This window comes from Xiphophorus maculatus, chromosome 10 (assembly GCF_002775205.1).
Source record: "Xiphophorus maculatus strain JP 163 A chromosome 10, X_maculatus-5.0-male, whole genome shotgun sequence".
Lineage (NCBI taxonomy): Eukaryota > Metazoa > Chordata > Actinopteri > Cyprinodontiformes > Poeciliidae > Xiphophorus > Xiphophorus maculatus.
In genome coordinates, this window is record NC_036452.1 from 5,564,101 (window position 1) to 5,590,259 (window position 26,159).

Below are 26,159 nucleotides of genomic sequence, written 5' to 3' on the forward strand. Positions count from 1 at the left end.
ACCCCCATTTGAGAACCACTGGTATAGAGGATATTTCCTTAGCGCCAGTCTGTGTTGGACTGTTTTACATTGACTTTAAGTTTTCTAAATAGCTTAATTTCCCTTGTCCCATATATATATATATATATATATATATATATATATATATATATATATATATATATATATATATATATATATATATATATATATATATATATCATTACATTACCTCTGATGTACTGGGTGTGTGAGAGCTTTGTATGCAGTATGCATTTCTGTGTTGTAACATCTTGCTATAAGTCATTGTCTGTCTGGGCAGGAGCTGATAGCCACAATGACAGAATAGATTAATGGATTTGCACATGGCTAGACGAATCAGTTTACCCCCTACTGCTTATTCATAGTAAAACAAGTGTAAGAGCAAGCTTCATTACATCCTGAAAACTTTCAAGAGATTATATTATAAGAAATGTTTTTGTTCTGAATTAGTTCATAATAATACAATATTATGAGGATTGCAGATAATGGACTAGATAATATATAGAGAAACTACTTGACTGTATTGGTTATTGTATTTTGTAAATGATGACATTGTAAGTAATATTGCCAATATTTTTGCTCATTTTCCAGGCTGTGGACAAAGACACTGGGAACTACAGCTCCATGGTCTACAAGCTCATCATCCCCCCTCCCACAGGAAAAGAAACTAAAGACAGCAAAGATGGATTTGTCATTGAACCGTACACCGGTGTGGTGAAGACAGCAATCATGTATCGCAACATGAGGAGGTCATATTTCAAATTTGAGGTGGCTGCAACAGACAACTACGGTCAAGGACACAGCAGCAGAGCAGAGATAGTGGTGCGTGTGTGTTTTATTTTTCACTCTGATTCACGAGAACCTTTTCAGCTGAGTTGTATTTAAAGTTTTCTGCACAAAGTAATTAAACATAAATGGCAGAAATTAACTCAGATTATTGGGGACTTTCAACTATAAGTGAATGGGGGTTATCTCTTTATTTATTTATTTATTACGTATTTGTCATTATGTTGGTTAAGATCTCATTTATCCCAGGTTTCTATTAAAATGTATTTCATCTAAAGTGTTTTTTTTCTAACATCTAGGTGTCTGTTGTGAACCAGCTGGACATGCAAGTGGTCGTATTAAATGTCCCTCCAACGTATGTTGAAAAAAATAAAGATCAACTGCTCAGGTAACAATGATGTTTTTATCCTTAAATATCTTTTGCATATTTGTTTAGTATTCAAATTGTTTTTATCAGCTACAACGAGGTAGCTGATACAACGAGGTATACCAGCCAGCATACCTCAATGTAGAAAAGCAGACAAATTAGCTTTTCAAAATAAAACCAACAAGCATGTATAGTATCCTCACTGGCATGAAGACATTTTTCATTCTCAAAAATAGATGCAAAGTTAGGCAAATGTCAAATAGGTAAGCACAACAATTAATATTTGTTGTTTATTCACTGTATTCTACACTCCATCGTGATTTGCTTGACATTGATTTATGCATAATTACTGTTCAGTTTTTCCCAGGATAGGTCAGGTATGGATAGGGCTAAATGAAGACATCTAAATATCTCCAATTGAAGAAAGAAATCATACCATGATGAAGCATTCACTTGTTTTTTTCTGATTTAGAGCCATAAATCATCTTATCTTATCCACCTTACAGTCCATTTCACTTTCTTTTACTTTTGTTCAGCCCAATTAAATCTAATTTAGTTTCATGCAGTCATGTTCAATATGCTAGTAAGTATAAGATGTCAGTTTTCGAAAAGCTATCTGAATAATAGATTACACAAAGTCAGTAATATGACTCACGGTATAATGACCAAGAATGGAAAGAAGAACTATGATGAAGTCTGAAGGCAGCAAAAACAGTACAAAGACACACAAGTGGAATTGTAACTATGATTCATAATAAGACCAGATATCAGTATTTTTTCAAGGGCTCCCTTTTCTTTAAAATAAATTTACAATTTTTAACTGAGAGGCACTGGCCTAAAACAGATAATTTATTTTTTGAGGAAACGTTCAGCATGATGATTTTTGCTCAATTATCTGTTGTTGTGTATGCTGCCTGTTGTTTTAGCTTAATCCCTTCTCATGTGCTCTCTTGTGAAACTTTTCCTCATTATCTGAAATTTTCAGAAACATTTTCCACGCCGCAAAGCAGCTAAAATATTTGATACCTTATTTTGCTCCAGTGTGATTTGTATCTTCTCAGGCTCTGGCTTAATTCATGTAGAATTATCTCTGTCCACAGTCTGGAAAACACATTTTTACTCATATCTGGAAAGCAAAAACAGCATTTAGCACTAACCATCCCATGTATTATTCATAATGTGTCATGATGTGCATATGCATTCCTACGTTTGTGCTTTTTTTGTGACAATGCACCCCAGCTGCACGGTCAGCTCCTGCTTTGTTTTGGCTTCCATATATAATCTTAATTTATGTGCTATTACCTTTACAAGCTTTTCCCTTTCACACAGTCACAACACAGCAGGGGACCTCCTGCTGTGAGCAGATGTTTCTGAGGGAGGGGGAAAAAAAATCAACATTTAGCAGCACAAGCCTTCATAGCCAGCAGGAATAAATAAATGCGTTTGCAGTGGGGCTGGAGTCTGTCGGCTTTGTTTGCACTCAGAAGTTCACACTCATTATTGGCATTAACTTTGTTTTATATTTATGCTTTTTAATGATGCATTTGAACAGTTCCTTTTTTGGGAGGTGGAATTATACAAGCGCTTCAGTGAATGTTAAAACCAACAAGCCAATCATATTTATTGTGGATAATCAGGTTCAAACGTATACAGTACATACACTCCCACTAAAAAAAATGGTTAATTCTCCTTTAGCATGCAGCAGAGGTACAACATTTATGTTGTGTATCTTAAGCCAAGAGCATCAACAAACGTTTGGCTTAAGTTTTGTCTAGATATTTGACCACTGAGTCAGTTAGATGCCTGGCGTGAACAGAGCTTTTGAACAAAAGCCATTTTTTACTACATAGATGTATAGTAATAAGATTTGCTGAATCTTATTATATTTCATAACATGTTTGATATATAAGATTTTTGCCTTGTTCAAACACCGAGTTGTGCTGATTCTTCTTTTGTCCCAAAGAAGTTCACAAGACTAACAGATTTAATTTGTATAATGGTACAATTTTTTCTTCTTCATTAAATTACACCATAGCAATGAAACTGGCTCTCAGGATGATGCCGTCATCACCATGTGTGACAGTTTGTGTTACGAGATCTAAAGGTTCACCTACACCTCAAAGATTTTTCTTGTCATTCTGGGAAAAGAAATGCTTGACATTCTTCACTTATCACAAAACTTTCTACAAAACACATTTTGCTCGTCTAATCACAAAAAACGAGGTGTTTTCAAAAATCAAATATTTCAATCAAGTATTTTCCATTCTCAGCATTTTGGAACGCTACGTTCAGGAGCAGGTGGTCGGCGCAAAGGTTGTCGTGGAAACCATCGGGCCCCACCGGGATGGCGAAGCGATGGAGCTTGAAGATTACACTAAGTCAGATCTCATGATTTATGCCATCGATCCACTGACAAACAGAGCCATATCTAGACAGGAGCTCTTCAAGTAAGCACTTTACCTACTACTCAGTAATGAGCAAATGTACTTTATTTCCCCATTAAGTTATTGGCAAAGAACATTGAGCAAAGGTATTTGTTTTGTGCTATATTGCAAAAAAGAAGTACCTTCAAGTAAGCTGTTGGACCAGTTGTCTTTTAGGGATCTTAGACTGGAGTATTTTGGTGACTTTGAACAGCAAAATGACTAGAAATACTATTCTATTGACTTTGCCCCAATAGATGTAATTTGGGTTGGACCCTGAAGTCCTTTACTGTACATGTTAGTTATTCAAGATTTAGGTCTTGTGGAGGATTCATTTTGTAAGATAACTGTTCTAGATATAATTTACAATTCAGCTCAATTCCAGTGTTCATACTCCTGGTGTATTGAACTTTTCAGATCCAGACACTCTATTATTTTTTGTAAAATAGCTCAGTCTCAGTCTCATTGAATAGAAATTGTATGTGAATATCAATTACATTGATATACAAATTATAGGTGAAAGAAGCGTAAAGTAATAATGCATAGAAATACTTTTGCAAGACACTGTAATCAATACAGAAATACAATTTCACATAGTTACATGTTTTGTACTCTGTTGAAGTGAGTTTTTGTCAAATTTACAGGTCTATCAGTCCAAGCGAGGTATTATGTGATATATTTTGATTATTTTATAAGACAAATATTCAATGTAAAGTTTGCCTTCAGATTCAAATATACAATAGTTTTAATTTCAGACATATTTCTGGTATTAGTGTGGTCTATATTCACACTATTCATGAGGAGAGAAAAAAATAGGCCATGTTTTTTTAATAAAAAATAATTCAAGGAGGCTCACCCATCGAGCTTATGATCAGGCTGTAGTTAGCAGTACTAGTCTTGCCATCACTTTTGCTGTTAAATAACCAGATTTAAATGCAAACAGTGACAATCGCAACGTGTTTCTCGTTCCAAGGTTTCTTGATGGGAAACTATTGGATATCAATAAAGAGTTCCAGCCTTTTCTCCCTCCTGGTGGCCGGATTCTGGAAATCAGAACCCCCGAAGTGGTGGCCAGCGTAAAGAAAGCTGTGCACAGCGTTGGCTACACAGAGGGGGCACTCTTGGCTCTCGCCGTTATCATCATCATCTGCTGTGTTCCCGCTATTTTAATTGTCATTATCACATACAGGCAGTAAGTATCATTTATTTGTGCGTATTTGCAGTAAACTGACACTGTAATCTTAAACAATTTACACAGAAAGACACATCTGCAAATTCTAATTGGTTCATGTATTAGCAAATCCCCATGAATAAACCTGAACTAACAGTAATCTGATCCTAACGGTCAGTACCTGGGAGATTAGTGCTGTAAGATATAGCTAATGGTAATATGCAATTTGGCTTTGCTGTTGTATCTTCTGATAGGGTTCATTCATCATGGTGAACACAGACACTGCAGTTTATTTGGAATTAGTCCAAGAGTCACCATCCTCCTGAATGTATTGATCCACAGCTAAAAATACTCTTTTGAAATATGCCTCACTTTTTAGGTACAAACAACTTGACAGTGGTTTGAGGCCCAGACTGAGAATGTAATATTTGGAATTAAAATGAAGTTGCTGTAATTACTGAAGGCTGTGTTTGCTCTGAGTCTTTGGGCAGACACATCGTCAGTTGGGCAAGTCACTGCCCCAGATGATTCAGCATGGCAGCCTGCTCCATAAAGCCAGTTGTAATAGTTTGTTTAGCTAACCACCCTGAAAGCTATTAAATTCCCTAAAATGCATATAAACAGCTGTGCATACACAAATAAATTGGATATGGTCTTCTCCTGCTGAGAAACACACAAATAACCGGCAGAGGAGTGGAGATCTGTGGAGGGGAGGGAAAAAACAGCGATAATCATTATCATGATAATCGCTATTATCTGTTGCTAAATGACTTTAATGAAGAGCAATTGCACGACTTTGCTCATAAATTACGATAAGTAAATTTGGCTAACAAAAGATGCCGTGTGATTTATGCTCCAAATAATCCCGATCTTTCTCTCTCCGTCTCTCATCTGCTGCGTCATCTGCCGCTTCCAGATTCAAAGAGTGAGTACCCCCTTTTGTATTTCCCTGATAATATTAATGTCATAGCCGTCCCAGACACTTTTCACTGTGATTAATCAGCTGAGTTTCATTGGACTATGAAATGGATGAGTTTAGAAGTGGCTGTGAAACGAGGGGGACAGCAGGCAATCAAAGAAATGAACCCTGAAGAACACTGAGATTGATTCAGGGTTTCCGTCTGAGACAGTCTGGAAAAAGAATCGGACTTTGAAAAGAAAAAAAATAAAGAGTGAAAAAATTGTTGAATATGTATTTCCAGAATGTTCTTCCTTGTTCAGTTGTTGACTATTTGTTTCCATCTGTCAGTCCATCCAAACATTTGAATGAGATTTCACAGCTCTAGAATCCAGTGGCACTTTTTAAAATGGGCTTTGGCACCTCCTCCATATTGCTAACTTTAGGGAGACTATTTTACATATTCACTTTGTGTGGAACTGCACTGCATTTAATTCAGTTTGTAGATTTTGATGATATCCTCCATTTTAACTGGTTTGGGGGAGCAACAAAAATGATCAGCCAATGTATCATCAATGCCAGAGCTGCCATTGTATTCGGCTATATCTGGTATAATCAGTGTATTACAGTAGTTAATGCTACATTTTAAATCAACTATATTCTACAGATAATTACATTATGATCTCAGTCTGGTAAACTTGTTAGTAATTAACATTTCCGCTTTTATGTAAACTATTTCATCAATCTGCGACTGGATGTTTGTAATCCAACTCCTCGAGTGATGCCAGGCAATTCCCTCTGTGTCCAGATAGTCGCAATAAATCACAGTTTCTGTTTAGCACTTTAGATAGACAGATCTAATCATTCAAAATTTCACTGACAGACAAATTACTAAACAGACCTGCTGGGCACAAGAGCCCTGACACAGGGAGTCCTGGGGTCCTGGTTTTCAATTAGAAATATATCACAGCAACAGACATGGAACAACCAAAGTGAGACTCGGCTCAGGTCAGGGAAAACACAGGATGGATGCTAAAACAAATGCTAAAACCTGACTAAACAGCTGCATGTAAATGGAAGCAGACAGTAACATAAAACGATCTGAGATTCCAGAAGCAAATCAAAGAATAAAAATGATATGAAATATGAATAAAACATTTTTTTTCTAAATTTAGGAGTGATGGAAAGCTATAACCATTATAGCAGTAAAATGACTTGGATATACATTTTCTCAGATGGCTGGGCAAAACAAGGAACTGTAATATAACATAAAATGGATATGTAAGCATATCTTTGCTTTTAGAAAATAAGATGAGAAACCACCTGCAAGATGTTTGAAGAGCTAAAACTGATGCTTATGATGCTGACATGCTGGTCTTTTCGATTCTTAGCATTTAAGCAATAAAAGTCTGTCTGTGTGGTTTGTGGTTAGCTTTATAGATTGACTTTGAATAGACAGATAGCAGGGGGAGCATCAATGAAAATCAATTGTCATTGATGCTAATTGACTTAGGTCTGGACTTTGACTGGGTTATTCTTTCACCTAATATGATTTGCTCTGGAAATCATGACATTGTAGGCTGTGAGCTTAGGATCTGCTGGAAGAAAACCTCAAATAGTTTAAGTAGTAGCATCAGGTTTTGTTCCAGTATTTGGCACAGCGTGATGTCACCATCACCGTCACTGTCAGGATGGTGATGATATTCAAGGTGTTTTGCAGTTACTTTTCCACCGTGCATAACATTTTTCTTGGAGGTCAAAAAGTTTAGTGCTTGTCTCATTTGACCACAGAAGCCTCTTTTATATTTTTGCTGTGCCCTTATGTGGTTAGAGGTTTAAATGGAATTTCTTATGGCCGTACATCAACATTGTTATCCTTATCAATGATCCATGTATCAGTTTCATTCCAGGCTTTGTGTTGTAGCACAATAAACATTTGAAAATGTTAAACGTTATTACAATTAATGGAAGAAGTATTCTTTACTACCTGTGATGAGCTGAACGACCATGAACGATTGTTCCAACATTACTCCACTTTGTGGAGTCATGGTTTTCCTCTAGACTCTTAGTGTTTTTTCATAGTCGGTGTTTTGTATTTGCTTCTGTGACCAGGAGACAAGCAGAGTGTGCCAAAACAGCCCGCATCCAGATGGCACTGCCAACAGGCAAACCCGGGGGAGGCACTGCCAACAACCTGTACGAGGAGCTCGGTGACAACGCCATGTAAGTGAAGTGTGAAAGTGGCATTTACATTAATGAGTCAAAGCAGAGGCATTAGCTCACACTTTCAAGGCCATTACGCTTCAGAGGTTGGCAGTGTGACAGCTTCCATTGCTTTGTAGTGTCTCCATGCGCAGTTCCACATTTCCTGCATTTTTTTAAGTGACTAGGAAAGATGCTCCCACAGTCATAACTGCAGGCCTCATTTTTCTTATAAGCAAGTGATTCTTCACAAAACCAAAGTTGGAAGCAAGCCACATATTTGCGCAGAAGTTGTACATTTAGAGAGAGAGAGAGAAATGTGTCTTCTGTTAAATAGTGCCTTCCAAATGCTGACTGTTTAGCATTATGTTTCTCTATAATCAAAGTTCAAGATTTTTTATTGGAATTTTATGTGACAGACCAACAAAAAGCTGTGCATCATTGTAAAGTGAACGCATCAGTGATCTTGGTTTTCAAAAACTCCTTAAAAATGGAATGTTGAAAAACCAATCTGAGTCAATACTTTGTATCCACTCCTTTCTCTTTTTATCTTTGACAAAACTATATACCCTCTTTACGTTTTTATTCAACTTGCTACATGTGGAGAGCGTTTAATAATACTTATGGTCTGTTCTTCTGTAAAGATCTTTCAAAAAAAGATGTTTTTCTTGGCATAGGAACACCTTAGATCATGCTCAAGGCCCCCAAGCAAAATGCCTTTTTTTTAATTGTTGAAACTCAACTCATGTGGATAAAATGTTAACAAATTTTCCTAAACCTACTTTTCCCTTTTTTGCATTCTTATCCAGACCTGGAACATGATAAAACCAAATTCCATTGTTTTCAAGGCTGTGTAGGGACCGTGTGCATAGCCCCACAGAAACAGCAGGCAGTGCTGGGATAGTTTATTTATAATTCTTCTCAGATGCTGAGGAGAAGTTGAGAGGAATTCTTATCAGCATTACATGCATCGCTAGTTTCCTGTCTGTCCTTGATATGCCTCCACATTCCTATTAACATGAGAGCAATTCATATGCAAGATGGTGAAAACTATCTCCAAATGACAAGCGGGTGTGTGTTTGTGTCTGCTCATGTGAAATGACTAAAGCCTATGTGATCCTATAAAAAATGTGTGCGGAATGGAACTTGGATATAAGATAATTGATATAAATGCGGCTTGTAATTTATAAAGACCACCTTGGGCAAAAATTAATTTTGCTGATAAGCTGCACGGCGTATTTAATTGTGGTGGGATGCTGTTTTACTGCAAGCCGGTGTGTTTGCAGAGAAGGGAGTTTGGGGATTCTGTGAAATACTTGTGTGCTCTGTGGTATTGCCATCCGTTAGGGACTGAATTTCTAAAATGTATTAAAGCTGGCAAAATGCTAATTATAGCACATTTACAACTGAGTCTATAACAAAGATCTTGAATAGGTTAAAGCCTTTCTTTTAACTTCTTTTGGTTCTTCTCTTTGAAAGGTAATATTCCAGTGTCAGTATTTAAATTTACACAGAGGAAATAATGTATTCCATCAGCTTCTATTAGCTGCATTATAAATGAGTTATAGGTTTTTATGTAAAGTCCAAACATATACAAAAATTCATTAAAAGGGAGGATTATCAAAAAATTTAAAAATCATAGTTTGCAAACCATGACTGCTGAACAACTAAACGGAGCTCCACTGTACGTAAAAACTCAGAAGGGAGCAAATTTATATCCCTTCATATTGAGGTCACTGAGAAAAGTGTATTTTTTTGTTTTTTTTTTGTAGTTCTCGATATCTTCCCACATTTTTTGGGGAGTATCCAAAGCCATTTTTTTTCATAGGTTTCATTAAGAAAGTAAACACATTTTGTGAAACATTCACTTTGCCTCATCTGTTAAGTAAAAGTGCAGCTTATGATGCGTGCCTCTTACATCCTTTGCATGACTATTGGGAGGACAGGTGTAAAACTCACAGTGTGCTACCACAGATGAATGGAGTAAGGTACCTGTGACATGACACTGCTGTCTGGGTTTTTGTGGGGGCGGGGGGAGTTGTGTTCATGCTTAATTAGCACCTGACCATCTGGAGGTCAACCTTCAATGCATTATAAACAGCCTGGCTGCCCCAAGTGTTTAGATAATTATTAGCTGGACTTTGTGTACATTTTGTAGCAGAGGAACATATCTGCAATTACCTATAATCTCTCTCTGATGTTGCAAAATTCTGAGTTTTTCAACGTGTTCAATATATACATCACAGGCAGACTAAGGTGGAGATCAAATTGGGTTTGCTACTGGATCAGATGCATAAAATTGTGCTTCTAGAGTGTTATTTACTTAATGCTTCAACTCTGTGATGGAATATTGCATAGACATCCCTTTCAAAGTGATTTTAAGTAAACTGGATGTGTGTTTCCAGTTTAACATTACCTATCAATCTTCTACAGCAGCTACGACAGCAGCGATTCATAAAGTAAATTCCTACTTAGCATATCTATAAAGGTCTGCTTTGCTAAATCTATTTCCGAACACTGCAGCTATATTTTATAAGCAACTGACATTATGCAAAAAACTAATATTTGTCTCACGTAAATTAAACCGTTTGCCCTTTATTATCAACAGATAATAGAATTATCAGGTATTATGGGAAAAAAATTATATATATATAAATATATATATATATATATATATATATATATATATATATATATATATATATATATATATATATATATATATATATATATATAAATAATTAATTATCAACTACACCTCCCCAGTATAGAAACACAATAAGAGTCAAGTGAGACAGCAACAAAGCATATTGGTACTGGGTTTTTATTTTGTCTTGCTGTGAAATTAAATGATATGCCTAATGCTAACTGTAGAATAATCATGATTCATTATATATTTTTTTTTACCATGCTGTTCTTATGTCATCATTTGTTTTGCTCTGGTGCTCTAATTATGTGATAAAGCAAAGTCAGTTGTTTAAAGCTCTTTTACAACTTGCCATGTTGTAAACATTTCTCAGTTACATATATGTACGTAGATTTCAACCTATTCTCAGCTGCCATGTGTTTAAGAAAGGTGTCATCCAGGAGAAGTTTGGCTTTATTCTGAATTACTGTCTGTTTTCTGAAGTTTCTGAGAACTTTCTTTGTCTTTTCTTTTTCTTAACACTGTTCTTTATCAACTGCTCACTTTCTTTTTTCCTTTTCTCTTTTCTGTTTCCACTGTTATACATTTATTCATGGCTGAAAGACAAAAGTAAGATGTCAATGTTGTTTTGCTTCTGTGGCTAGTTTCAGAGTGTGAAATTCTTGCTGTAGCTAGTTTTGCGTCCATGCTCGTTAAGTGACTTTTGTTAGCAGAAAAGTAGAAAGATGTTAGATCATAGAGTAAAGTTTGCTTCTCTTTTACCAAGTTACCGATTGCAACCCCTTTTGAAGTGCTGTTCTGTTGCTTACATATAAGAGAAGCCAGTTATGTGTCATGACATATGCAGAATTCACCGCTGTAGGCAAATGTCTTATCTTAAATTAACAGGTCGCAGTGCCCAGTGGAGAACATGATCAGCTTTTGTTGTTGCAAAATTTGCATACAGTGCCTTGCAAAAGTATTCTTACTTTTTGAACAGTTCCATGATTCATAGCATCACAAAGACCAAGGAACACAGTAGGCAGTTATGCATAAACTTTAAACAAAAGGATTAGGTTATTAAAAAATGTCCCCAGACTTTGAATATCTCATGTGAGCAAGGGACAGTATTATGTATTTTCCAGGCACATAGGGCAATTTATAGCACAATCAAGCAACTACACTGGCTTCAGTTGTTATAAAACTGCTGTATATGTCAAACATGACTTAAAAGAAATTCGACTTTGTAATTTGACACCTTAAAATTTAAGTAAATATATGGGCGATGACATTTGGTCCGATGAGAAACAAAAAGCACTTACCACCCTATGCACACCCTTCCCTGTGGTACAACATGGTGGTAAGGACATTAAGCCGTGGGGATACTTTAATTTGTCAGGCACAAGTAAAGTGGTCAGACAATGTGGGAAAGTAAATGGCAATCCTAGATGGCAATCCTAGAAGAAAACCTATTAGAGGCTGCAGAAGACTTGAGATTGTCCTGGAGGTTCACTTTTAAACAGGACAAGGACCCTAAAGTTAAAGCCAGAGTTAACACAGAATGGTTTAAATCAAAGCATATTTATATGTATGTTAGAGTGGCCCAATCCAAGTTCAGATGTAAATGCAACTGAGAACTTCTGGCAAGATTCATGAAAATGGATCTTCCCTGTGTCCATCCTTGAGGGCTTTAATAAAACAATGAATGAAAACAAAAACATTTTCTTGAAAATGTCAGTTCACAATGTGTTCGTCTATTTAATAAAATCCAAATAAAATATCTAAATTCTTCTGAATTTAAAATCTAATGCATATTTGAGGGTTGAGGGTTATAGACCCTTTTACAAGGCACTGTACTTTTGCCCCTCACTAGTAGATGTGTCATTGTTCATAGTTGGTTCATAGTTGATGGTAGCACAGTAAGATATGCCTACTCTCCCTCATATTAAGTCCTTTGTGATTCAGATCTATTTTTTTGGTTTTCCACCTCTTGTCTTTTTGGTAATTAAAAGAGAGGGATGAAACTTGTCATTACTGATTTTTTAAATCTGTTGCCAGCACAAGCATATACTCACACATAAGCATACAGTCTCATGGTAGTCTGCTGATCAACAAATTTAATTTTGTGATTTGCATTACCGCTCCTTTTTCAGAAATGTCCTTGTCTTTTTCTGCTATATCCTTTGATTTTATTTGTATACTGTCATCATTCCTGTTCATTAAGTCCCGCCTACATTTTTTAAATTCTTTGTTCCTCTCTGCATTTCATCTTCTGTCTCATTTTTTCTCCTTGCATCCATCTATCAGCCTTTCAAACCACGGTGGTGGTCGCAGCAGCATTGGCAGCTTAGACGAAAGTGACCGCCAGCGCCTGATCTCGGACTTTGCCACACGAGCCATCGCTGCCCATCGCCAGTGTCTTGCAAATGGAGGGGTGCTCAACAAACTCCCCAAATCTGAGTCCAACATCACTTTTCTGTCAGATGAAAACCCCCTGACTACCAAGAATCCCATCTACCATGAGGATGGAACCTTAAGTAGCCCTGAAAACATTGGAAGCAACCAGAGAAGGAGAGACCTTCTTGGGAATTTTTCCCCTTCTAGGAGAGGGCTTCGCGAGGCCTGGTTGAGGCTCAGCTCACCCGCATGTGACTTGCGATTTGGGGGATACAATGGCACTGACAGTGGATGGGGATCAGGAAGTGGACACAGCTGGACTCTCCCATCAAGGTTACATCGAAAGGAGATGTATGATGCTTTGAGACGCCAGGTGGTGATGGATCCTGTGCAGTGGGAACACGAGCTTCTGAAGGCTGAATTCAAGGAGAGCAAAGACGCTGGTCTGGATTCAGGCTTTGAACATGGATTGGATTCAGATGTGATGGGAAGCCCTAGTCTTGAGCCAAAGCTGACAGTGAAGGAACAGGCCAGACAGTTTGAGCAACAAGCACTCCAAGAAATGAAACAACGGCAAAGCAGAGATTCCAGAGGCTCACTGTCTTCTGACATCCTGCTTTCTGCAATCACAGATACTCCCCAGCATCAGAAGTATAGCCCTTCCCACAATGCTCCAGCTCCTCAGATTATGGAAGGTCCTCCGAGTATCATTGTAACTCAAAGTGATGGAGGCACCCCTCCGCCGAGTCACAAGCCGACGCCTCCTGTACTAAGGCGCTTTGGTGCAAGTTTAACTGGAAATCACATTGCAGAGGAAAGACTTCAGGTACATTTGGAGGTGATACCAGATCCACCTTCAACCCCTCCACCACCACCTCCACCACCTCCATCACCACCACCACCACCTCCCAGCTCTGCTCCTCCTCCCCCTCCCTCATCTCCACCTCTAAGTAACACTTCCATTCCTCCTGCCTCTCCAGCTCCATCTAACTCCACCCCTAATGGTGCTTCTACTCCTCCGCCTCCTCCACCTCCTCCCCCACCACTTCCACCTCCACCTTTACCACCCCCTGTATCTCCCTCGCTTCTGCGTCCGTCCATGTTTGTCCTCCCCACTCTCTCAGAGGTGCCCGTGCTGCGGCCCGTGTCTCTTCGGGCGCCACCGCTGCCCGTTCACACGGAGCCCGATCCTCCCCGGAAAGAGCTGAAGGGAATCTTAAAGAACATCCAAAACATAGCAGACATTGAGAAGTCTGTGGCCAACATGTTCAGCCAGATAGACCAGAAACAGATGCCACTCAAAAAGGTAATGAAGAGCCGGGCTTCTGTGGACTCTCTGGATTCTCTTGACTCTTTGGACATGTTGGCGGTAGGGGGAGAGCCAGAACAGAAAGGAGGAAGAGGAGAAGGAGGAGAAGGAGGAGGAGGAGGTGAGGGAGAGAATAACTCCCCTATTCGACACATTCCAAACCCGAACATGAACTCTATTGTTGAGGAGCTTGAGAAGCGCTTTCCCTCTAAGTCTACTATGCTCTAGCCTTTACATTTTTGTGAAGGGAGTAGTTACATAAACTTTTAAGCAAACTAAAATAAAATTCCTCTCTTCCTATTTGACGCAAGACAATATAAACTGAAAATGAGGGGAGAAGAGTTTAGATGTCTTTTAGCTCAAGGTAACCTGTTCTCATCAACATTTTATATACTGTGTACATAAATTGCATCCCTGTTGATATAAATCCATGTTCTAGTCAATGTTTTTCTTATCAAAATCTGTAAGGGAGACATGGGATTCTGTGAAAAGTTGAACAGAGGTTTGAGTTGCTTTTAACACTGAATTAAGCTTATGAACAAGTCCAGTTATGGCGAAATGAATGTGAAGAAATCGGCCAGGAACATACCAAGACAGCTATGCTTTAATATTTTAGTCTGTTTTAATATAATCTTTACTTTAGTCCTTCTACAGGGCAGAGAAGGTGACACAAGTGTCAATTACTCTACTCTATTGGAACTTGCAAAAGAAAAACTTTAACAGTAAAGACTCAAGACTTAACTTGTACTCATGGTCTGAGACTTGAATTTCATGAACAGACATTTTTTCTCACGTAATCATGTGTGCAAGCAGGCTTGCTTTAAGCCACACCCTGCAGTTTTGACACTTTACATCCATATTCTGTGAAAAGAGCTAAAAGTTTGGTTCATTAGCCAGTAATGCTGTGAAATATTGGTTATTAATGGTTCACATTGCACTCTGTTGACGCTTGCTCTAGCTTTATAGTTGCAACCAAATAGATTTATGTCAACCAAAACAACATCATAATATTTTGATTTTAAAAAAACTAAAAAACTTAAACCCTCAGTAGGCAAAACAATTCGAGTTTTTCAAAATAAAATTGTCGACATTCTCTCTGACTCACTACATTGTGCCTCTGTTTATATTTTGTAAATTATAACATACTTTTGAACATCTTTATTGTTTATATGTAACAACAAACATTAAAGATGCAGATTTATGGCATGTTTCACATTATTTATCCTGCAAAAAGGAATAAAGATTGGTAAAGGAGAGGACATTTTGAGCACAGGGATACACTTATGTCATTTATGTCATTATAAATACTTCCAGTTCTTTAAAATGAAAAATAAAAAACACGTAGTATAGATTAATTCAGAAAACCAACAATAACTGGCGTTAATTTCTTTCAACATAAATGCCTTCTTTTGAATTTACTAAATAACATACTGTACCATACAATTTGCTATACATTCTAAAATTTTTAAACACTGTTAAATATGACATTTTCATAAAGATAATCATTAAAATGTCATGTTTTAAATAAGAGTGTATACATTTTACGTATATCACGATATTAAAGTTAACCCTAAAATGTTAATTTATGTATCTTCAGCCTGGTGATAAATATTTTATTTCATTACTCAAGAATTTGGCAAACTTCTGATTCAAAATGAAATAACGCAGAAAAACAAAAATGTATCTGTTTGGAACCCCAGATATCAGTAAACACTGTATGAGTCGATCTCTGCTTTCTTCTATTCAGATATTTTGATGTTGATATTTCTGCTTTCAGTCTTATTTCACTGTATATTTTTACATTTTCATTAACACTTGTCTTCTTTCATCTAGTACTCCTCATACCTTCCCATTTCTATTTTATTTATGTTTTTGTTATTGCCATTGCTACATAGTTATTGAGTGTCCACAGCAATCTTTTTGTTTCTGCTTTTTTAAGTTCTTATTTATTTTCTGTTCCTTGTATTTTTAGTTTTTTTGTTGCTGTTTAATTTGTATTTTAGTCACTTTTTGTTCTCAACAATTTGAGTTATTTATCCAGCATCTGTTGATCTGCATTGGTTAAAAATCTGTAGGTTTTTTTTTTGTTTGTTTGTTTTAAGAGTAAGAGCTGCTTATATGTCGCAGAAAAAACAAAGAATATTTGCAGACTGAGTTTTTTATTACTACTGGTTGCAATGCATTTTTACACAATGTTCTGTAGGGAGTTTTATTTAGTTTTGGTTTAAATAAAACCACCCTATTTTTGAGTACTTACTGTGATGATATGGAATTTTTTCAATGACATATGTTGAGCTGAACTACAACTAATGTATTTGCAAGAAAAACTAAGTGTATCTATATCTGGTACAAAGACAAAAGCTGAAATAGTGTTCTTTTGTGTTGTTGCATAAAACCATCGCTCTTCCCACTTTAGAAAACAGCCTCAGGGTGGAGCGGAGCAGCCATGGGCAAGGAAAAGAAATATGCTTAGATTAAATGAAAGCCCATGTGTTGTTTTAGGTTGATGGCAATTTGCAGAAACCTCTTCATGGGTAACAAGGTGCAAAATGTCCTTCATTCCTGCATGATAACATGGTAACAGGGTAATTCATAACCTTATAGTAATAAAACACATTTAAAATCAAAAGATGTTTCCTTTACATGTAAGGAATGTAGACCTTCATCATTTTTCTCAGAAAAAAGGTAAATATGCATAAGTTACAACATACTTCTTTACTTTTTGAAGTCTGACTAACTTTAGTTAAATAAAATGCCAGAGTTGGTTATTTTCATGCAGATACATTTGAAACATGGCTGTGTGTTTGTAATGCAAGTAAGCTGTTATGCTTCACTAATAAACCTATGTAATAATAACACATATTCCTAAATATAAACAGTTCTAAAAGGTAATTACAAAGTACAACCAGAATATTTTCAGGGACTGCTGGGATGTTCATCATCTAAAGGTGGTTGTAAATTCCCCTAGGTCCAATAGGTTGTATGGGAATCTGTAGCGTTTGCATAAAGTCTACATCATAGTCTATATTAAGCCTATGATGTAGCCGTGGGTTCGTTCTGCAGCAAGGTTTAAATGTGTAATCTTTACAGAAACGGCATCTAAAGAAATGTCAAGGCGGTTTTGTAGAACGTTTTCTACAGAGATGTCACTTGTGACTGCCTGCCTGAGAAACCTGATGACTGCTCACTTTACTTTCATGAGAATCAGACGTGGTAAATTTGCCTCTAATTGGAAGTTACAAAATGTGATGGTTGAAGTATTCTGTCTTGAAATGGACATCACTTCAAGAAACTGATGAAGCGCAAAGTATTCAGTGGTTAATCAGTATCCCTGGCTACCATTACAGAACGAAGACAAAAGAACTCCAAGCGAATCAGGAAAAAGGTTATTGAAAAGTTTGAGTCAGGGGATGAAAACTAAGAAATAACTAAGGTACAGAACACTCCCTAGAGTTCAGCTAAATTCATCTTCAAGAAATGGAAATAATATGTCAGGTGTAAATCTGTCTCCATTATCCCATTCTCACAGAGTGAGCGTGCTAAAAAATTGAGGATACCTGCTGACGATACCCTGCTGAAGGAGTTCTGCCTCAGCAGCAGAGAGGGGAGAGACTCTATTTTATAGGCTCATTTCAAAATATCTTATGAACCAGAAGACTTACTGTATTTATTAACTAAAATATGAAAGAATGTATAGAATCACTCACTAATTTACATCGCAGTGCCTGGCAGAGGGCATCATCCCATCTGCTCTCTTCAATCTCACTTTTTAAGCAATACCCTGATATGGAAATAAACTGCGTCATCTAAAAGTTCGTTTTTACTTCCTGATATTGATCCAAATGATGAGATGCTTGTTTTTTTGGGGGGGGGGGGGGTTGTAGCAAATTCAGTAGCAATTGACTTCCACGCGTTGCTGCATCTGTTTCACAAGACTAGCACTGTTGATCATGTCACTGTAATTGTATCCAATCATGGTGTGCAGCCAAATAAAACCCACTGTGATGCTGACACCCTTGGCATTATAAGACGATTTCTGCTGTCAGATATCCCACTGGACGGTTTCCTCGTGTAATTTTACAACGCAGTGAGCTGGGATGTTTTTCAAATGCTCAGCGGCGTGCTTCCATCAACGCAAAGTCATCATCCAACTATAGACTCTGTGTTGTCATGATGCGATTTCTATCAAGGGCTCTGCGTGCTCAAAACAATACCAGCATCACACATTCAGATGAGTGGCTCGGCATAAGCAGCAGCGTGAATATGCAAACACACAGTGGCACCGAACAGGTTGCACTGCGTCTGTTTCACATGACTGGGCTGAAAATGTTTTATGTCGAGATTAGCTTTCAACCTCAGTCTGCTGCATCTTATTACACAGCCGCACACTCGTACACGCACTGGATCTTCTTTGCCACGCTGAGAGATTGTTCTTTATACTATTTCAGTTGTTCTTGTAAAACAGAGCGTGGATACATAACCGCATCTTTGAAAATATGTTTGTTTTATCCATTGCATGGCACCTTGAACTGAGAAACACAAGAATAGGACAAAGCAAATATGTTTATGGGAGGCCACCGAAGCAGCAAGCATCTGCTGCATACAGCACATAACATAATACAGGGTCGGTGTTTATATGTAATGCTTGACTTAATATTAATGCTGTTTACAATAAATATTTTACCCAGCTTTTTTTGCATGTTGGCAAGGTTTAGACACCATTTCTTCTTCGCTAAGCCTAGCCAATGACTGTCTGATTAGTTTCAACTATAAAACGTATTTGTAAAATTTTTTGAAATTAAATTTTTTATCTATCTTATGTATAACTTCATCATATATATATATATATATATATATATAGCATAATAACATTTGATTTTAAAAGACATCTGTTGTAAAAGTGTGTCACAATATCCGGAATAAAATCTTATTTTTTTGATTGTGGTAGCACGTTCTCACACTTGAAAAACTTTAGGAAAATGCATATATTTAACGGAGGGAAGAAAAAGTTAAAAGAATGAAAGGATGGCAAAAAGTTGTGCAAACTACAGAGTATAAAGCGTGATACTCAGCACATTTTTAATCAGTTGTTGGGGGATTTGAGCTTTCATGCAGACCTTAACAAAACCAGATTTTTCCTCGAGGTCAACTAAGAGTGAGAAGAGAAAATATAACCAGTTTTTGGTACTTCAGATGATGCTTTGCCAGCAGAAAGAAAATAATTGATGCCCCAAAAAAAGTTAAGCCCAAAGCCCAGTCAAAGTTGTGACTTTGATCTGATAGAGAATCTGTGGAGGGAGCTTAACATTAGGGTGATGGCGAGGAGGCCTTCCAATATCAAAGAATTGACGCTCACCACCAAAAATAAATTCCAGTGAAAACACTCAAAAAGAAGCATTTGGTTGCTTAAACTTTCAGTAAGCCATTTTTTTTTTTCAAAAATGAGTCTTATTTTACATTTTGCTGTATTTTTTTGGATGAATGTCTCATTGACTCTCTGAAACAAAATTTGTGTTTGAATGAAAATATGAATTAAATCAAAATCTACAAGGGTTGTGAATAATTTCGGGAATAACTGCGAGCATTGGATCTGGTTTTTGGGGAGGGGGTCAACTCACACAGTCCCAGACTATATGACTGGGGAGTCTTTGTAAACATCTTACACATCCATGGGAAGAAGATGAAAGCAAAGAAGTTACTGAAAGACTCCTGGATTCAAACCAGAGACCTTCTAGTCATCATAAAACATAACATTCTACACTTTTCCCCCCAATTTGGAAATTAATTTGGTAGTGAATTGCTAATATAAGGAGATACATTTGTTTCCTTCAAAAATAGGCATATTTCAACATACTATTTAGTTTGTGATACAGAGTCTGTCACATAAGCAACATTGGAATTCCACCCACTGATATTAAGCCAGATTCCTTTTCAGTATGACAGCAAAATACCTTTACACAAGTATTTTCAGACAATGTACAAAATAGCTTTGAGGAATTCTTTTTTGTTACCTTTTTATGTTGGTTTGACACCCTTCAAAAGCAGTTCTAATTAATTTACAAATGGAAAAAAGTGGAACAAAGACAGAAAGAGATCTCATTGCAGAGGGAAGAGCTGAGGTAGGCACAGGCTGTGAAACAGATGGAGGAGAATGAAATGGGTAAATGTACACAAACACAGAGCTTCTCTGTAAGGGAACTAAGTGATAAAATGCGGACAAAAAGAAGTATGAGACCATTAGCCGGTTGTTATGGTCTGTTCCTAAGACCTAATAATATTTCCCCTCTCCTATTTCTGCAAAGCACTGCAGGACAAGGTGGAGAGGACAGAAAGAGTCGGTCATGTCGGATCTGCTCCTGTTTGTGCGCTCGGTGGAGATTAGATGGCTGTTTGTGTCTCGAAGGGACCTCATAATGCGTCTGCGGAGCAACAAGGGCACAAAGATAGAGACTTATCTTCACACACTGACTGCACTGCACACACTACCAGGCACTAAATGATAGCTGGAAACACAAATGCACACTTTGGTTTTGTTGTTTTATTTTAACTCATAAAGATCCTCTTGAACCACCCTGTTTGTCTCAGCCGTCGGTCTTTTCCTTTCCTCAACTATTTAGCCTGTCACTTAAGCCACTCATGTCCATCAGTGTAAAGTTGTTTACCTTTTTCATAGCCCTGTATCTGCTCTGTTTGGTCTGACTTTCACTTTAAGGTGAATTTTGATACGGAACAAAGACCTATAATTTCTCCCTGGTGTGTGAATTGTTTATGGAAGTGACAGAGTTGTGTCCTCATTTGAATTTCTGAAAGAAATCAATGAAATGCTCAAGTGCCTGAATAATTTGTATGGGCCTGAGAGAGTGAATCCGACGTGTCCTCTAAAAGTCTGCATTTGTTGTCCCGTGATACATCTTCATTTTACCAGCTCATTACTTCTGTTACACCCCACACTGCTTCCTGTATTCCCCGGGTTCTGACACACTGACAAAGAGGCTCGTGACTATTTCTTCTTTCTCTTGCAGTCTTATGTTGAGTTGTTCCACTTACATCGGCCCTTGTTATGTTTAATTTATGATTTTGCTGTTTCAGGCTTTTCTTTGGTCACATCAGAAATCATTCCACACGTTGGGAAACAGTGTCAAGCTTTCGTACAAATGCTGCGTCAGTTGTAGTCCGAACTGTGGTCAAATCAGCAAAAGGACTATGAAAAGGATACTTTTTCCCTTTCTATTAAAGCCGTAATGGCTGCCACACAATGTCAGTTAAATAAAATAAAATAAAAGTCAATATATGGAGGAAAAAGCTTGAGAACTGAGAAAATGGTCTAAATTTATGCATTAAAAAAGCCATTTTAAAATAATCTTTAAACTCAAGATAAAAGTTACAAACATTTTTCTTTATCTCTACAATTTTCACAACCTTTTCACTTCATTTTTAAAATTAGATTTTGACTTTAACATTAACTTCTCTAACTTTATTCTCAAATAGGAATATTACAATGAAAATATTATTTTTTTTCCTTCAAAGCAATCCTAACATTCTGTTTAATGTAGCAACTCCTGAGATTCTGACACTCTTTTTGTGGGAACTCAAACAAATGAATAACAATAAGTTGCTGGCAAAGACCAAAGTTGTTAAATGGCTTAATTATATAGAGCAACATTGCACTTTTATGCGCTTGATGTTGATATTGACTGAAATAAATCTTTTCTGGCCACATGTTACCATAAAAAAGCTTCTTTTTTTTAGAGCATTGTAAAAAATGTAGGTGCATTTTTCTGAAACATCAAATATGGAAAACTATTTAAAATATATGTTTTTCCAATTAATTTTAAAATTACATTTTTATGGACTGCAAACTAATATTGCAAACTGCAGATTCTTAGCCCTTCAGTATTCTTCTCCACAGCCAAATGTGAATGTCTTACCTACAATTTTAATAGACAGTGCACTAGTTAGGCCTCTGTCTTATTGTATTTTCCCTGTTTTCCCTTGACATACAATCATGATATAAAAAAAGGCAATGGCTCTTCTATCAATTTTAGGCTTTCAAAGCATGAATGACCAACTTTTGAAATGATGTGTCTCTCCTGAATTTTTGAAAGCACACAAAACACATTACACAATGTTCATGTCTTAAGAAAAGACAAATTGAAAGACTTGTGAAAAATTAAGCAAACTCCAAACTTTTCATTATAAAAGAGATGTGCTTTCAACTTATAATGGCTGTTTGTGTAAATCTTGTGTACCAAAGCACAATGCTGCAACCCATACAAACGATTCTCATCGTCTCTGCATTTAGAAACAGCATTGAAAAAAATCTGTATCATGTCAAAAGCTATATGTTTAAGGTTTAAGGTTTTCTGGTAATGTTTAGCTTATTTCTTCTACTTTTCTCTTTAATCTTCTAGGCGTGGATATGGGCAACATGAGGTAAGAGTCTTTCTTTTGTTGCTCGCGATAATTGGATATCTTCATGTATTATTTTCTTTTAGTATCATTCATTTGATGTTTAGTTATCACCCTCTTTGTTCTCTTCAGTTCTTTGTTCTTCTTTTTTGATGCAATAAAGATGAAGTTGCATGTATTTGTGACTCAATAACTGAGTTTTTCATACTTTCCTTTCAATCTGAGTTCAAACTGGCTTTGAAAGGGATATTTCTATTGTTTGAGGAAAAAAAAGGTAGTAAAGTTATGCCATCAACTACTGGCTTGAATGAAATGGCAAGCAGTCTTCTGAAAATGTTCTGACTTCCCTGATCAAACTGTTCATGTGATTTTAAAAAATAAATAGATGAGCAAAGGCAAAAAAATGTAATTTTATATTTTACATTCAAAGCATAATTTGTATCTGTAGATACGCAGTCTCATGGTGAGAAAGCAGTATAAAGATGTTTGATATCAGTGAGAATAGCGCTAAGATCTGAAAGAAAAAACTGATCTTAAGAAATGTTTAGCTGAATTGTTAGTCAGGAAACAAATACTCTGTTACGTTGCAAATTAAAATCTTTAGATTTGCCAGACAGGGTGTTTAAAATGTTTTACACAGGTTAAACAGCAACAAATATGCTATTGAAAGATATTTTAGAGACAGCTGCAAAGTGTTTGTTAATTCAACAAATACTCAGATTAACCGTCAGATTAACAATAAATGTATATTTTCATTAATGATGTTGTGGATGAAGCAGTCTCTCCTGTTTTGGCAGACATTTATCTGTCTCGATGCACAAAGCTTCAATCCTCAGTACACAGGCAACCTGCTCCTGCTGATGTTTTAATCCAAAGCAGTTTGCTGATGCACAAAGCTAAAGCTAGTGTGTTCACTCTGTATTCTTGACTCGTTCCTAATTCAACTTGAAACATAAATTCAGTGTGTGCAGGCAGCAGAAAGTGCTGTTTTCAATCAATCAATCAAATTTTATTTGTATAGCACATTTCAGCAGCAAGGCATTTCAAAGTGCTTTACATCATTACAAACACAGAAACACAATGCAGCATAGAATCAACAATCAAAACACAGCATTAAGTCAAGTTCCATCAATAAATGTGTGATTGATTACATTTCAAATACAATTCTAAACAGGTGGGTTTTTAGTCGAGATTTAAAAGAGGTCAGTGTTTCAGCTGTTTTACAGTTTTCTGGAAGTTTGTTCCAAATTTGTGGTGAATAGATGCTGAATGCTGCTTCTCGTCGTTTGGTTCTGGTTCAGGGGATGCAGAGCAGACCAGAACCGGAAAACTCTCTGTTTTCTTGCTTAATAAAATTTGATTTTCGCATAATAATTCTTAGTTTACTGCTAAGTTGTTTAGTTTCGCTCTAAGCAAATTTACTAACAAAGATGATGATCTGGGAAGTGTACAGAGCTGATGGCAGGGAGTTGCAGCAGTCAGTAAAGTCTCTCTTCCAGTGTGCCATCACTATAAAGGATACAGATCTATAAAGATTTGTAGGAATTACTGAGATTGGTACAATAAATGAAATATCAAAATGTCATCAAGGGACTAGTGTTACAAAATGAAAAACAAAGTGGTTTTAATATTTTCTTTGGAAAAAAAAAGTCTTCCAGTTAGATTTGAAAATTTTGTCACATGACTATATATGAAAACCTAAGCACTTCTGATAAATGTTAAAACTGATGGTTATCATAAAGTGTCATCCATTTTGCTCACTAATATTCTCGTGCCAGATAATATATTATTTATTTTGCACTTAGCTATTTTTTATAATATTATTCTAGAGCAGGAGTGCCAAAGCTCTTTTGGACCTGGAGCAATGTTCAGTGCAGATTCTTAACATTGCAAAACTGAAATCAGGCATAAAGTTATGAGCATTTCTGTCGTCTTTCTTATCATGCTCTACTCTTTCTTTCTTTCCTTCTGAAAGACACAGCAGCTACTACGACCTTCTCTGCTCAGGCCAGAGGTATTCTGTATTTTCTTCATTTTTCCTGCTTGATACTTTAAACTACTTGCTTGTGTTTTCCTCTTAGCGTGTTCTGTCTCTCAGGAGCATGTAAGTGTGATTTGTTGCTAATAACTGGCTTTACATTCAACAGGAGTTATCCATGGAGTCTGGCATCGACCCCGGCCAGGACTACTACACACAAGATTATTACAACTATGACCATGGGTTAGTATATTTTTATTTACTATGCTGTAAAAATGTTTTTGTAGATGGAAACTGCGTGTTCGAACATCTGTCCTTCTTTTTTGTAGTTTACTTCAAATTCAAAAAATGTGCTAGTAACTAACTCATGAGTTAATGTAGATGTGCATGTATATTCAGTACATTTGTAACTTTCATCTATATTTGAGCTCATAAACAATTGTAATGCCTTGATGTCACAAAAAGGACATCTACTAAGTAATGCTTAAGAGTAAGAAATATGGATAAGTAAGGGACCTTTTAATACAGCTGAATATGTTGAGGTATACCTGAAGGGAAGTATGTAAAAAGAAATCGGCTTTTATTTGTCATCCCATTAAATATATTACAAAATTATGTTCAAGACTCAGGCATAGTATAACTATTTAATTATATCCTTATCCTTATCATTATCACTTACCACACACTGGGGTTTCATAGTTTCTAGTTCAGTTTATAGAAAGAACAGCCATAAATTGATGGTGAACTTTTATATTTTCTACCTTAAAGTAACTGTGGAAATTGGAGTCTAGACAATAAAAAATTCTTAAACAAAAAATGTGTTTTGAACTCTCTGTTAATATTAAGACTTCTAGCACACGACCTTAGACTCTTTAAATCACACCTTTTATTACTGTTGCTGCTTTTGTCCCTTCCCATGCAAGCACATATTTCAGAAACAAAGTTACTTCTATTGCAAAGGAAAACTTTTTCCAACTTTAGGACTTTTTTTTTGGAAACTCTTTTTCAGTATGCCAGTTTGTACTTAAGCAGAGACTTTGTGAAACAATAACAGTGAAACTTACAAGGGTTTTTTTGTTGTTGTTGTTGACTGAGGCTTTGCTAAAAACCAGCACTTTGTTGCTGCCATACTGAAGTTGGGTACTAGAAAGTGTAACCTAAAAGAAACATAAACCATGGCTTAGCTCACAATAGTTGCATTATTTTCTATATCCAGAATTGTAACATGTTTAGCAACATGTTATGAGGAGTTATAAAGCCCTGAAAGAAAAAATGAGCACAAGAGTATCAACACTGTAGCTGAAAGTTTCTAAACAGTGATGATTTTTAGTTTGGAACACCATACTTATGTCTCAGTGTGTAACACAGTGTCCACCTAAAACAACAGTAGTGGGAAATTAATAAACTGATGTTGTATATAGCAATTCATCCAGTAAAGAGAAGCCAAGAGATTGGAGACCTAATAAACCAGCACCCCACCCAGATATTTCGAAAGTTGACTGTTGTGAGCTCAGTCTACCTATAATTCATCACAGTTGAGTATGACAATTTAAGATATTTTCTATGTGACAT

General features: G+C 36.5%; 1 protein-coding gene across 2 annotated transcripts in view; it reads left to right on the plus strand.

Annotated features, from left to right (window-relative positions):
• The window catches only part of LOC102228210 (protocadherin-15-like), a 295,528-nt gene that overhangs the window by 255,463 nt on the left and 13,906 nt on the right, over positions 1-26,159 (plus strand). Inside the window, exons 35-43 of one of the 2 annotated variants that reach the window (XM_023340889.1) lie at positions 613-843; positions 1,107-1,195; positions 3,445-3,621; positions 4,571-4,789; positions 5,685-5,693; positions 7,779-7,889; positions 22,612-22,633; positions 24,585-24,626; positions 24,757-24,830. In XM_023340889.1, the coding sequence (XP_023196657.1) occupies positions 613-843; positions 1,107-1,195; positions 3,445-3,621; positions 4,571-4,789; positions 5,685-5,693; positions 7,779-7,889; positions 22,612-22,633; positions 24,585-24,626; positions 24,757-24,830 (974 nt within the window). The remainder of the gene's footprint in view (positions 1-612; positions 844-1,106; positions 1,196-3,444; positions 3,622-4,570; positions 4,790-5,684; positions 5,694-7,778; positions 7,890-22,611; positions 22,634-24,584; positions 24,627-24,756; positions 24,831-26,159) is intronic. The other variant, XM_023340890.1, reaches the window with a different exon arrangement.